Source organism: Toxorhynchites rutilus, chromosome 2 (genome assembly GCF_029784135.1).
Source record: "Toxorhynchites rutilus septentrionalis strain SRP chromosome 2, ASM2978413v1, whole genome shotgun sequence".
Taxonomy (NCBI): Eukaryota; Metazoa; Arthropoda; class Insecta; order Diptera; family Culicidae; genus Toxorhynchites; species Toxorhynchites rutilus.
Genome location: NC_073745.1, coordinates 64,379,422 through 64,394,494, shown reverse-complemented (window position 1 = coordinate 64,394,494; position 15,073 = coordinate 64,379,422). Strand labels below are relative to the sequence as shown.

The 15,073-nt window shown below is 29.3% G+C and overlaps 1 protein-coding gene across 32 annotated transcripts in view; it reads left to right on the top strand.

Annotated features, from left to right (window-relative positions):
* The window catches only part of LOC129764888 (MAP/microtubule affinity-regulating kinase 3-like), a 171,749-nt gene that overhangs the window by 113,099 nt on the left and 43,577 nt on the right, over positions 1-15,073 (top strand). For 25 of the 32 annotated variants that reach the window (XM_055764462.1, XM_055764461.1, XM_055764458.1 and 22 more), the window contains one exon: positions 706-858. The exons of the other annotated variants lie outside the window; for them this stretch is intronic. In XM_055764462.1, coding sequence (XP_055620437.1) covers positions 706-858 — 153 coding nt within the window. The remainder of the gene's footprint in view (positions 1-705; positions 859-15,073) is intronic. 32 annotated transcript variants of the gene reach the window in all.

Below are 15,073 nucleotides of genomic sequence, written 5' to 3'. Positions count from 1 at the left end.
TTTTCCTCGATTGAAAAAAAACAGATATTTTTTAGAATAGAATAGTTGTCCATGAATTAAACAATTTATATCGAGGCTTCTACTTTTTAGTATCGTTTGTAAAGATGCAAGAAGTTTCAAATCAAATTTTTTTACATGAATGTTTCCCGTTGAATTACATAATACGAATACTACTACTAGACTGTACAAAAGTAGAATAAATCATTGTTCTAACGATCTATTAATCGATAGATGTTTTTGATAACCAACAAAACAATTAGATTTTTGCCTCGCAGTATAACATACTAATTCGCATCTTTTATATTAAGTTGGATAACCTAACCATGAAACAATATCAGTTTTATTCCATGAAAACCACTAATTAGTTTTCACATTGAATTCCACCAGTGTAAACAATGTTCTCCAACCGAATTTCTCTTTTTTCTCTCTCCCTTTTTCATATCTCTTTTTTCTCGCTCTCACTTGAATCAACCCCGACTATAAAAAATGACCCATCAACATATATGAAATCCGCGTAAAATCACCACCAACCCCCCGTCAAAAACCTAATCATGACAACGATCACGCACGAATTCACGGAAACTTTGCCACTCGAAACGCGCGATTTTTTCTCTATTCAAAAATGACCACATAACAACATAACAACAAAAATAATGCAATACACACACACCAACAACAACACATAAAATTTCACACCAACTTCAGCTTCATTGGTCCAATCCCGGAATTCACGCGCGGCAGTTCGGCCGGTGCGGGCAGTGGCAAAGGTCACGTGAAGAGTGCGTCCGTCTCGAGCCCCGGACCGTCGGCGGACAGTAGTGCCAACAACGCCGCCACAACCGATCCCCTCCGTCAAAGGTATTGCTTGCTAGGCCCACCGCCAGGCCAGTGTTCCCAGTAACCATATGCTGGCCTTTGTTTTTTTTCTCTCTCTTTCTTCTGGTTTTCGTTTTATTTTTGGGTTTCATCATATCATCGCTCTCTGTCTTTTTTCGGTATTTTTCCTCTCTTCATATTCTTTTCATTCGCATTTTTCGTTTCTCACATATTCTTCCACCAATACTCTCAGACACCACAATCACACACACACATATGCTCTTTGGTAATCCGTTTGAACTGTCAATTTGTTTTCATGTTTTTTTTTTCTTTGATTAGTTCTATTAGTGCGGTCCATTTTAAAGCAAACAATAATACAGGGTTTTGATTTGGATTGGTATAACGATTTTTTTTTAGTAATTTGACGAGTGTTGCGTGAATAAGTTCGCTTCGTATTGGTAGTAATCCTTTGTTTTATGTAAATATCATAGAAACATTAGCCTTCACACACACATGCTATTTTCCGTTCCACCATTCACAGTGACAACGGAGTGACAATTCACAGTAACATGATTTAGGGTTAATAGATGAGCCACAAATTTTCGGTAACACAATCGCATTGCGATTTGGTTTTACCCTGCAAACTCATACTTAATTCACGGACCGCATATAATAGGGTATGAATGGAAGACTGCTCAGATCACTAATTTAATTGACGAATGATCGATTATGAAGCTCGATTCAGATAAAATCTGGAAGCACTGGAAGCTAGTCTAGCGCTTCTAGTAGCCGAATCTGAAATGTTTTGAGTACGATTACGACTACGATTAGTGGAATTTACACTGACTCTCGGTCCCAGAAATAGAAAAAAAAAAAGGATAACCATAATAGATTTTACAATCTGACAAATCCAAAGATTTGAAAGAATCCTCTGAAGAGATCCAAAAGTTTTGAATGTCAATCAAAATGCAAAAAAAAATTAAATAAATCGGAAAATCTGAAAAAAAAGAAGAATAATATCAAAATTCCATAGAAAATAAAATATATTTGATAATTTTAAAATTTCAAATATTTTTTAAATATTTAAAATTATAAAACCCAAAATTGTTATATCATAAATTTAAAAAAAACGAATTTCGAATTTCAAAAAAATGCTCCATCGTATAAAAATTAATAAAAAAAATTTGTAAATCAGAAATCTGAAAATTAAAAAAAAAACCAAAGGTCGAAGAACTGCATTTTTATTCAATGTATAAAAAATAAAAAAAAACAAGATTTGTTTCAAATCAGAAGATTTTAAATTTGAAACAAATAAATATAAAAATAAGAATAAAAAAAAAACTCAAAATTTTGTGGTTTCTTGAATATAAAAAAATATATAAAAATAAAAAATTCCATTGTTTCTAAAAATTTTACACGATTTCAAGAAAATTCATTTCAATTAAAATGAAAATCACGATTTTAAAGGTTTCAAAAAATTTGAAACTTTAAAAAAATTCTAGATTCCCAAAAAAATAAAATAAAAAATAAAAAATGTTTAATTTTTCAAATTCAATTTTTTTATCAGAAAATCTAAAGAAAATACAAAATTCAAATCAAAGTAGAGAAATTTGAAACTCACACATTTCCAACTTAAGTTTTTTTCTGATTTTCAATAAAAGATCGAAAAAACTTCTGAAATTTAAAAAATAGTTTAAAAAAAATGAAATTTTCTACTATTCTCAGATATTTTCATAAAAAACTGAAAAGAGATGAATTTTTTTGACTAGAAAACTCAAATCAGACCATCTAGAAATCACTACCAAAACATAGGAAAATCATAATTCCATAAATTCCAATAGTTAAATATAATATGAAATGTTTTATACCTCCACAGAAATAAATATTCCAAAAATTCCAAAATTTCAATTGCAATTTTTTTCCAAAACTTAGAAGAAAAGTTTTAAAAGTATTTTAAATATAAAAAAATTAAAAATAAAATATTGTAAAAAATTTTAAAAACTAGGATTTCTTGCAATTCTCATTCTTTCAAAACACTAAAAGTTTTAAGAATTTAAAAAAAATCGAAAAAATACAGTAATTTTAGAAAATACCAAAGTCTTAGAATATCTAGGAAAATCTAAAAAAGGGATTTTAAATTTTTCTGAAATTAAAAAAAACAGTAAAATTCCAGGGTGACAACCTATAATTTTTAAATATTTTCTGAAGAAACTGAAAAAAAGATCCAAATTTTTTTTAAACTATAGAATTTTAATCAGACAGTCTAGAAATTCAAACATTACCAAAACATAGAAAAAACATAATCCCATAAATTCCAATAGTTAAATACAATCTGAAATGTATTTTACCTCAGAAAAAAACTTCACAAAAATAAAAATTTTAAAAATTCCTAAATTTCAATTGCAATTTATTTGCAAACTGAAGAAGAGAATCTGAATATTTCTGCAATTCCGAATGTTTTGAAAAACTCCGAAATTAAAAAAAAAGATTTTCTGAAACTACCTAAAAATTCTGATCCAGATTTTTTTTTATTGAAGAAATTCGATTCGATTCTTTGTTTTTAAGAGACTTTAAACTTTGCAGTTCATTCGCCTCTAATATAGAAAAAAGAAATATGAAAATGTTTCAAAAACATTTTAAATATGAAAAACTAAAATTGAAATATTATAAAATATAATTGAAATATTATAAAATTGAAATTCTAGGATTTCTTACAATTTTCAATTTCTTAAAACTTACAATGTTTTATGTTTTATGAATTCAAAAAAAAAATCTCATATGTTTCAAAATGCAAAAAAAAATACAGCAATTTAGAGAGCACAAAAGTTTAGAATTTTTTTAAGCTGTTTAGTCATAAATAATTTTTTTTAACAAAAAATCTTTAAAAAAATTAAAAGAAAACTGCAATCAGAAGAGAGTTCAAAACTACCAGCAACTGTAAATAATATCAATAAATAAAAATAACTTTTTAAAAAAGTCCATAAATTATAAAATATTCAAAAATTGTAAAAAGGGAGATTCCATAGTTTTAAGGACTCCATACATTCGAAAAATTTTGCAATTCTGAAAATTCCGAATATATTAGAAAATCAAATTAGAAAATCAAAAATAATCAAAATTTAAAAAATACAGAAATTTTTTTTTAAAATACAAAAAATTTCACAGCTTAAAATAATCCTACAATTTTCAAAATTAATCAAAATTAAATCAAAGAATCTGGAAATCCCATTGATCCGAAAAAAATCCATGATTTAAAATTTATAAAAAATTAATAAAAATTACAAAACGTGAAAACAATATATATATTTTTTAGATGAGAAAATCTCAAAATTTCAGAATATCCAAAAATGCTGTAAATTTCTAAACTATAAATGAAATTTAAAAAAAAAACTTGAAGACTAAAAACAGATTATTTAATTTTTTTTTAAATTTCAGTATCTTACGGGATTCTACATGAAATTCTGAAATTCATAGAGTTAAAAAAATGAAATCCGAGAAATTAAAAAATCCCATTTTTTCATTAGAAGATCTTAAAAAATCTATATTTTGAAAAAAAAAATATTAAATCAGAGCAGAGAATTAAAAACTTCCAGTGATTCAAAAAAATCTACAATATTTTTTTCTTTAAGTTAATAAATCACCAAAAATTTAAAAAATAGAAAGAAAATGAATTACAAGATCTTAAATTTCTGAAATATAAATAAATTAGAAATTCGAAAAAAAAATTTTAAAAACATAACACAAGAATTACAATCAACCTACAATACGCACAATTTCTCAACAATTCCAAGAAATAAAAAATACAAAATTGCCAAAAAAAAAATCTAAAAATTTGAAACTATTTTCTTTACACCAGACAATTCTACAAGTTTACAATGAATTAGAAAAAAAACTAAATTATAGAAATTCTATTATTTCAAGATCAAGAAGATCTCTGAATTTGAATTTTTTTTTAAATCCGAAATTTTGGAAAAAATTAAAAAGTTTTAAAACATTCCATATTGAAACAACAAAAAAATAAAAAAATTAAACATTGAAAAATTAATTTTTTTTTACAATTTCTAAGTTGCGAAAGGTGACAAATGTTCTATGAATTGAAGAGAAATTCTAAAAGATGAAAAATTCTAAAAATAATGTCAACCCATAAAATCGAAAAAAATCAAAAAATTATTGCAAAAATTTTGGAAATTCAAAGAAACAAGTACAGAGAGTCTAAAATCCCAACAAATTTAACAAAATAGAAAATTTCAAAATTTTCAATACTCTAAAAAATAATTATTGAACAATCTCAAAATCTGAAACGATTTCTAAAATTCCAATGATTTTGATAATAAAAAAAATCGAAAAAGATATTTTGAGAATTCCAGCTTTCAATTGCTTTTTTTTTAATTTTTCTATTTTTTTTTGGAACATGAAGATTTCTTGATTAAAAAACTATTTATTTTTGTCTATACAATTCTGATGTTTTGTCATTATTATTTATTATGGAGGATTTTTTTTTCAATTGCTGCAATTTTCAAAATATATATATTTTTTTATTTTAAAATCATTGGAATTTTAGAAAAAAAAAATGCAAAAAATTCAACAATTTCATTAACTTTAAAAAGTAAAAATTCCAAGAAAATTGAAACATGAAAAAAATTTAAATTTCTACTACTACCAACATTTTATGAATATCTATAAAACTTTAAAAAAAATCTTAAATCAGGAAATTTTAAGAAATAAATTATCAGAAAATCATCAATACTTTCTCAATTATAATCATCATTTTAGAAGATTTGAAAATTTCTGAAATTATATAGATATCTTGAAAATTTTACAATTTCAATTTTATTCAAAGATTGCAAATTCCAAAAGTTTTTAGAATTGAGGAAAAAAACTTATTCAGAGCATCAAAGAATCTTAAATGTAAAACTGTAAATCCTTCAACAAAATTATTGTTGAAAAATTCTTTAAACCGCAAGAAACAAAAAATGTCTATCGAAATTTTCTATTTCTATAATTCTTAGAATCTCTAGATTCAAATAAGAAAATCAAAAAATTCAAAAAGTCCCAAAAATTTAATCCAGAGAATCTAAAAATAACAAAAACTACAACATTTAGAAAAATTTCTAAAAAAAACATCAAAATACTTAAAAAATTCAAAAAACTTGAAAAAATAGAAATTTTTTCAAAGAATCCAAAATTCCGAAAAAATTGAATAATTCCATGAATTACAAAAAATATTTTTTTTCGAGTCAGAAGATCTAGAGATCTCACGAAATAAAATTCAAAAACCCCATCAAGTTAAAAAAATCAATTCAGAACCTAAAAATTCCAAAATTACAAAAATTCAAATAAGTTCTAAATTTTATTTACTGTTTAAAATTCTAAAATTTTTAAATTTAATTTTATTCAATTATTTTTATTAAAAAATGTCAAAATTCTAGAATTTTCATATATTCTGAATATTTAAAAAAAATCGAAAATCTTTAAAAATTGTACAATTGGATCATTCAAAGAAAAAAATCAATTGAAAATGAAAACATTCTAAATCTAAAACCTGTTAAAATTAGAAATCAAATCAATCAAAAATTGAAAGAAATCAAAAAGTTTAAAACTTCTAAAAAGAAATTCACCAGAAAATCTCAAAAGTCAAACATAAAATTAAGAATCATGAGAATATTATAAAACAATTAAAAATTCAAATTCAAATGTTCAAAAACTTCAAAAATTATAGAAAATCAAGATTATAAAAATTACAATAGCTCCAGCTCTTGAAAACCGAAATTCTATTTTTGATTATCCAAAAATTCAAAAAAATACAACATAAAAAAAAATGTGTCCTGCTACCAACCATAATCACCTCTAAGCTAGAGCTGATTTTCTGCTTCTGGATTCTATGGGAACCGAGCTTTAATAGATTTGACAATTTATCGAATTGAAGTGTCATAACTAAATAAATACATTACCGTTTTCACCATAGGAAAATAATAGCAGACTTTGTCATGTTTTAATCAGCTATTCTACACTGAGATGAAAACATAGCTTGATCGAAAAAACAATCTTAGTTTTAACATTATCTTCACCTCAATCATCATTTACGTCACCTAGTTCAATCTATCTGCCATAACATCAAACAAAAAAAAATCCAACACTTTGCCATAGTTGATGAACAAACAGTTAACCTACTGCGTGTTCTCTTCTTCTCTTTTTTTCGCTTTTCTTCTCTCCGGTTTCGTTGCCCAACGGACCACGTTCCGGTACAAAACAAAACAAACAAAACACTACCCGTGTTAACGAATAAAAAAACACCTAACGCCGCGACTCACAACAAAAATCCCCGAAACGATGTGTGTGCGTGTGTGTGTGTGTGTTGTTATTGAACGACAATCGACCGACAAACACACACCTGAAAAAAAATCAAACAAACCAAACCTAACCTCGCAATCCACGCAAACTCTGCCCACCACACTTTTCGCGCGCTAAAATGAAACGAAAACGAAACCAAAACTGAATCATCATTTACACACAAATATGCCATCACGATCGGTGAGTTCAACAACCATGATGCTGCTAAGTAATATGGAGCCATGAAGAGTTTTGCTCGTGTTAGGATTTCTGCTATTATTTTCGCAACTTTTTTTTTCGTTTCATCGATTTCGAAGTGAACTTCGGTTGTAGTGTTGATTTTGTTGTTGTTGTTTTTTTCTCTTCCTTCTAATATACGGATGCTAACACTTTGATGTTTTCTTGCTCTTCTAATCGTTGTTATTGGTAGATAATTTGCTGTTTGATGTGGCATGATTATTAATGTTCTAACAAATTTATATGTATCACAAAAAAAAGTACAACACGCGATCGGCTAGGGGGGTTATCGAGGAAGGAAAGAACCTTTCCCGGATTCAGTTGATGGTAAGACTAGCCGGCCGCGCGTTCTATAATTGTACATAGGTCGTGATGTGATTGCATGCCACGAGCTCATCTCATTGCTTATTTACTTCGGCTAACCTGCGATTATATCTTAAATTCGTCCTAGATGGTGGGGTAGTGAGGGGGTGGCATTGTATTATCGTAGGGTCGCGTAGCACAGAAATAGTACACCGGTTGCTGGTTGTCGCATGATAAAATTTAAATTAATTGATATGTTCGCCGTTCTTTAGTTCGGGGTTCGTTCCGTTCATGGAAACTAGCCGGCGTGTAGTAACGGTTTAGCGAAGCCATTAACTGGTCCGAAATTATATTCTCCAATGTATACTTTTCTATATCGGGGTCTATACTTAAGGCGAAGGAGGCCAATTGATCGCCCTCGCCCACCACCAACAGGAGTTATTTTGGACTCAAACGACGAAGGTGGTACGGTTCGAAACCAGCAGTTAGGTTCGCTTGTCTAATGTTTGGTATTCAGAATTATTAACTTACAGGCAGTTACATTTTTAATCGGTGGTATACAGACTACACTGTGAAGCCACTGACCATAACTCGTTACAGCTTTTCGTTTTGCCTCCTCGCGATTCGATGAGTCCTAAGAATCGTAGCCAAGACAGGGCCTCCATGTCTTAGTATTGATGACTATACCCTAGCCAGAAAACGTCTTCTGCCAGCGGTGATCGACGTGATTCTAGCTACCCGAATTATTGGTCTTAGTCGCCCTTTTTCGTATGTCTAGTCGACATGGCTATTGAAGTTCAGTCGGTCGTCAATTTTCACACTCTAGGATTTCAGTATGCAGTTTGAAGCTAGTGATTTTTGGGGCCTTCAGCCTTAACACACCATCGCACATTATGTTCCAGAGCGTAAAGGGTGTGTCACATCAAATTGCATCACGGAAAAAACGCTGTAGAAATTCGCCCAGTAGACCGATCTTTTTGAAAATTTTAGACAGTAAAATAAAAACTATTAAACAACTTTTGGCATTTTCTTTTTATTCATACTTCGAGCCCAAGCCCGTATGCTCGCACCTTCCTCTTTACCTCGTCCATGAGGTTCTGTACAACGTCAGGTTGTAGTTTTTTTTTTTGAACAGAAATCCATTTTCTCTTGAAGTCCGCCTCCGATTTGACACCTTTAGGGTTCTTCCGGAGGGCCTGCTTCATAATCGCCCAATATTTCTCTATTGGGCGAAGCTCCGGCGCGTTGGGCGGGTTCATTTCCTTTGGCACGAAAGTGACCCCGTTGGCTTCGTACCACTCCAACACGTCCTTTGAATAGTGGCACGAAGCGAGATCCGGCCAGAAGATGGTCGGGCCCTCGTGCTGCTTCAATAGTGGTAGTAAGCGCTTCTGTAGGCACTCCTTAAGGTAAACCTGCTCGTTTACCGTGCCGGTCATCACGAAGGGGGCGCTCCGCTTTCCTCAAGAGCAGATCGCATGCCACACCATGTACTTTTTGGCAAACTTGGATAGTTTCTGCTTGCGAATCTCCTCCGGAACGCTGAATTTGTCCTCTGCGGAGAAGAACAACAGGCCCGGCAGCTGACGAAAGCCCGCTTTGACGTAGGTTTCGTCGTCCATTACCAGGCAATGCGGCTTCGTCAGCATTTCGGTGTACAGCTTCCGGGCTCGCGTCTTCCCCACCATGTTTTGCCTTTCGTCGCGGTTAGGAGCCTTTTGAACCTTGTATGTACGCAGGCCCTCCCGCTGCTTGGTCCGCTGGACGAATGAACTTGACAAATTCAGCTTATTGACGACATCCCGGACTGAACTTCTCGGATCACGTCTAAACTGCTTAACTACGCGCTTGTGATCTTTTCACTGACGGAGCATCCATCCATTTGCCGTTCTTCACCTTCCGGTCGATGGTTAGGTTCTCGAAGTATCGTTTTAGTACTCTGCTGACCAGGGATTGGACGATTCCCAGCATCTTACCGATGTCCCGATGTGACAACTCCGGATTCTCGAAATGAGTGCACAGGATTAATTCACGACGCTCTTTTTCGTTCGACGACATTTTTCCAAATTTACGAAAAATTGACAGTGAAGCATGGCCAACGTGATCTATACACTCTTATCTGATTATAAGCGAAAGCTGAAAATATAATTCCTAAAAATTAAATTTCTACAGCGTTTTTTCCGTGATGCAATTTGATGTGACACACCCTTTAGGCCTAAGAATCGAGTCTTGTGGAACTTTTGTCGTGATCTTCATCGATCTCTGCCCATGGATGTTCCGTGGATCGGAAATCGATTCAGGAAGAAGCTTACCTGGTTCCGGCAACAGCCTCAACTTCAGGATCCGCTGGATTTGTCGGGGAGTAACCTTCGGCTATCCGTGTCTGCAGCATTACACTAAACATGTTCGGGACTCTTGGATCGCCACTTTGAATGCTACGTTGAAGATTCCATAGAGGCCAGGCGTTAAACATTCAAATTTTTTAAAATTTCTGCGAACTTCAATAATATGTTGTTATCAAAAAATACAAAGAAAAATTCAGGAAAAATTGAAAACTTTCAAAAAATTTGAAAATCAAATATTATCAAATCGGAGAATTTAAAAATTCTAGCAATTCCAAAATTTGAAAAAATTATAAAAAGTTCAACCAAAAATTCTCAAGAATTCCAAACAAAAAAATTATTTAGATCTAAAAATTTCAAAATTCTAAAAGTTTTTAAAATATTCAAAAAATTAAAACAAAATCTGAAATGAAAAAATATTACAAAAGTTTTGAAAAATTCTGAAAGTTTCTACAGTTTTAAAGATTCGAAAATTAAACAAAAAATATGTAAATTAAATTAAAAACAATTCTTAAAATCCAATCCAACAGTTCAAAAAAATCCAAAAGTATTGAAAAATTACAGAGAAATGAAAACTTCATATTTTTTCTTAAATTCAAAACCATCAAGAGATATTTTACATCAAAATATCTCAAAAATTTTTGAGAATTTATGGGTTTAAAAAAATTAAAATTCTAAAAAATTCTCTAGCTGCAAATGTTTCAGAAAATCAGTATATTTTTAAAATCCCAAAAGCTCTGAAATACCTCAAATCTTGAGACCATAAAATGCATAAAAATATTTAGTTTAAATTAAGATTATAGAGCTATTCCATGTGAAACCGATATAGTGGTTCTCAGATTTTCGTGGAAAGCGGCAATTTTGTTCCTGTTCACAAAATGTTAGATCCGCACTTTTTTTATTTTTTTCATTGGGATGCCCATTTCTATTTTAGGGTTTTTCCAAAAATGACTTAAAAAATTCATAACTTTTGAACTGCTGAGCCGATTTAGATGATCGATATATCAATTGAAAACCAATGCGCTTGTTGAAAAATGCCGTAACTGGATTCTAGTCGCATAGGTGCAGTTTAGTCGCACAGGAATATTGAACGAAAACTGAAAACATGCTAACTTTGAAAAATTATAACACAAAAACGAAAAAAGATACCTCTCTGATATCACTCTGATTCAGACCATGGATTTATTTTTGAAAATCATAACTCTTAAATAAAAAATAACGCCTCCCTGATTTGAGGATATGTAATGCAAAAAAATCTCAACATTCAAGAAAAAATATAACAAATTTAGCACCCTTGGTCTCGAGACCATTAAAACTATAAAAAACAAGTACAATCAAAAATAACTAAAACCAAATCCAAATCTACTTCAAACGTAATATTTTTCCAAGAAAGGATGGCTAATATGCTTTCATTTGATGTGTTGATCATCCTTATCTGTTCTGTAGTTTAAAAGTTATTGGAAAAAGTCATTTTTGGAAAAAAGAGGGAAAACTTAATTTTAAAACCACCCTTAAATGAAACAAATTAAAAAAACGGGTCTTATATTTTGCCATAAGGAACAAACCTACCGATTTCCACGAAAATCTGAGAACCTCTGTATCGGTTTGGCATGAAATGGCTGTATATTAAAAAAAATAAGAATAAATTTAGAAAATTTTTAAGATTCCAACAGTCTAATCCTAAAAAAAACGTATAAAACGGAGAAACTAAAAAATAATAAATCAGACCTCCCAATGAACTTAAATTACAAAAAAAAATGAATCAAAGAATTTACAAATTTCTACAAATAAAAAAAAAATTAAATTTTAGATATTTTTTGTTAAAAAGTTCGTCTAAAAATTTAAAAAAAATCTAAAATTAATTTTAGAAAATTTGAAAAAAAATCAGTCTAAAAAAACATTAGTTAGAATATTCTAACTTTTTTAAAATTAAAAAAAATTAAAATTCAAAAAAAAATTTACGGAATATAATTAAAAAAGCTAGAAATCACAACCTACAATTTAAAAAATCCAAAGTATTGAGAAATTACATAAAAAAGTTAAAATTTCATGATTTTTCTCAAATTCTCAACATCTAGAGATTTTAACATCAAAATATCTCTTTTGTTTTTAATTTCTGGGTTTAAAATAATCAAAATTTTCCTAGAGAATCTGAATTTTAAACATTTCAATATATAAAACAAATCAATATATTTAAAAAATCCCCAAAGCACTGAAATAAAAAACCAAAAACATGAGATCAGAAAATGCAAAAAAAAATTTTTTTTCTAAATTAAGATTTTATTTAAAAAACACTAAAAAATTAGAAAAAAACGCCTTAAAAGGAAAAATTGAAAAATAAGAAATCAAAACATCCAAAAAATTTAAATTACAAGAGTATCAAATCAAAGAATTCAAAGCATCAAAGAAAAATTTATACAATTGAAAAAATCTAAAGATTTCAAAACAATTTTTTTGATTAAAAGTCCGTCTAAAAATTTAAAAAAAAATATCCAGAATTAATTACAAAAAATTTAAAAAAAAATAAAAAAAGAAATTTTGAACCAAACAAAATCAGATCAAGGAATCTCGAAAGCCCAATCTATAATTTCTAGACAAATTTAAAAAAAAACAACAATCCACAAAGTTTTGTATTCAAAAGTCTCAAGAAAATAAAAAAATTAAAATCGGAATTTATAAAGAGAATTAGAAGATTCCCACAGTTAAAATTCCATTCAGTAAAATCCAAAAAAATTAAAAAAAATTAAGAACTCTGAAAATAAAAAAAAATCTAAAATCATAAAATTTATAACTGCGAAAATTCATCTTTTCATCATTTTTGTCTTTTAATTTGAAATATAAAAAAAATAAAGTTTGAGAAATTACAAAAAAAAAATTATGAATTCCTAAATTTGGAAAAAAAAAATCTCAAAAATCCAAATCAAAATGCAAAAAAAAATCTTTTTTTTTTCTTAAAATTGCAAAAAAAAAATATGAAAAAAACAAATTTTGAAAACCATATCTTTTCGTTAGCGCGAAGATTGCTGTGTGTCTTATTTCGGTAACTCAAAATAATTCTAAACATTAATAAATTCCATTAATTACAAAAATTCAAAATTTAACAGTTTCAAAATTAATTTTTTTTATTAAATTTTATTTCCAAGGGAATACCAAAAATTTTAATCGACAATCTAAATATTATTTTACATGAAAAAATCTAAAAATTCCCTGAATTTCTAAAAAATCAAAAGTTTTGAAAATTTCAGGATTAAAAATTTGTTTTCTGAATTTTCAATGAGAATCTAAAAATTTCCTACAGTTCCAAAAATTTCAAAAAATCATGAAAATTAAAAAATCCGAAACTAACTTGAATTTTCAAGGAGAAACAACAATTTTCAAAAATCATTAATTTGAAAAAAATCAAAATTTCAACGAATTCTGGAAATTTTGAAAATTGAATACGAAATACATGTGACCTCCATATTTTCAATAATGTCTTTTCTTGATTTTTTCTTGATCTTGATTTCGTGGGATCGAATGTGGATTGAAACACAACAATTTCTATTTTGTATTTTCTATATGCTATCTATTTATATAAGAAGTAAACCAATAATGGAATTCATCTCTGTACTCTATAATTATGATCATCAGAAATGATATAGAAAGGCAGGACAGTTGTGTATTTTAACTAAAAGTTTAATATTTCAAAATTTATGGATTTTTCGCAACTGCAGGAATTTTTAAATTCTTTAATTTAATTTTCTTTTAATTTTTAAAACCATTGATTTTGTTCTATGTTTTGGGTTTTTTTCAAACAAACTTTTCTGGAATTTGTCGTTTCCAGATGTATTTAGCGCCATCTGCTAGATATCGTTGCAGCATATGTGAAAATTATAAAATTGAAAAAAACAAACTTATAAATTGTTGTAGAAAGGTTTACAACAACAAAAATGTTAATTCCACATATTTGAAAAAAAAGGAAAAAATAAAGATTAAAAAAAAAACAAATTACTTTGAAATTATGGATGCCTAAAATCAGAAAACCAGGAAATGAAAAACGCATATCGTATCGCATTGGTGCAAGGACACAAATAATTTTTCATATTTATTTCGGATTTCCATTCTAGACTCGCTCCCGCCGACAGCATTTGTTAAAATTGTACTTTAGAAATTGGAAATTTCTTCATTAGCAATCTCACCTTCAAAACTTATTCAAAAAATCAAACATGCTGAATTCCATCGACTCGTGATATGCAGTCGGCTAATATTCGTCCGAGAATATTCCACTGTGTTGAAAAACTTTACTGAAGAGTTTATTTTGGCCCATTCTAAAATAATAACTGAGCGAATTGAATAAAATAAGAGCCCCTATGCAATAGAAAACACATATGAAATCTTTTACACTCTTGCTCGTCGCATGGTAAGTTTAGAACTGGCGAAGGTCGGAATATTTCCGGTCTCCTTAGTATCCGTAGAGCAAGCACTGCATTTCGAGCGAGCAATTGTTGACGCAGCAAAATACAAACAAATGTGCCTCGCCGCCATATTAGTTGCTGGTTATTGACGGCAAGAGTAGGAGGAAGGCACTGAAATGCCCGACACAAATGTATGGGAAAATGGAAACGATTCCGATCTTCGTCAACTCTACGTGATGCATAGCAACTTAGAGAAACTTAAAGAAACTTTTCAAAATACGTTTGCAGTAAAAATAGTTATTAACGATTAAACTATTTCATAAAACGTGATAATTTCTGATTTGACGCCTTCAATGAAAGTTCTACATAGAAAATCTCAATCACGTGTTCATAGCCAGGAATCAAAGAGTTGGAACTCTTTTAAGTACAGAGTTTTTCAAGGTTACGTAGCCTGAATATCTAGCCTGTCTTTTGTTTAAAAATTAGAATCCGAAAAATTCAGAAATTCTGTAATGAGTTTGCAGTTCAAAGTTTTGAATCCTCAGCATAGAATTAGGGAAGTTGTACCTTCCGGTTCCACATTTAGATTTGTTTGTGCTATGTATCGCAGTCATTCATAGAAGTTCTCCACTCTGTATGGTTTTGTTCTAA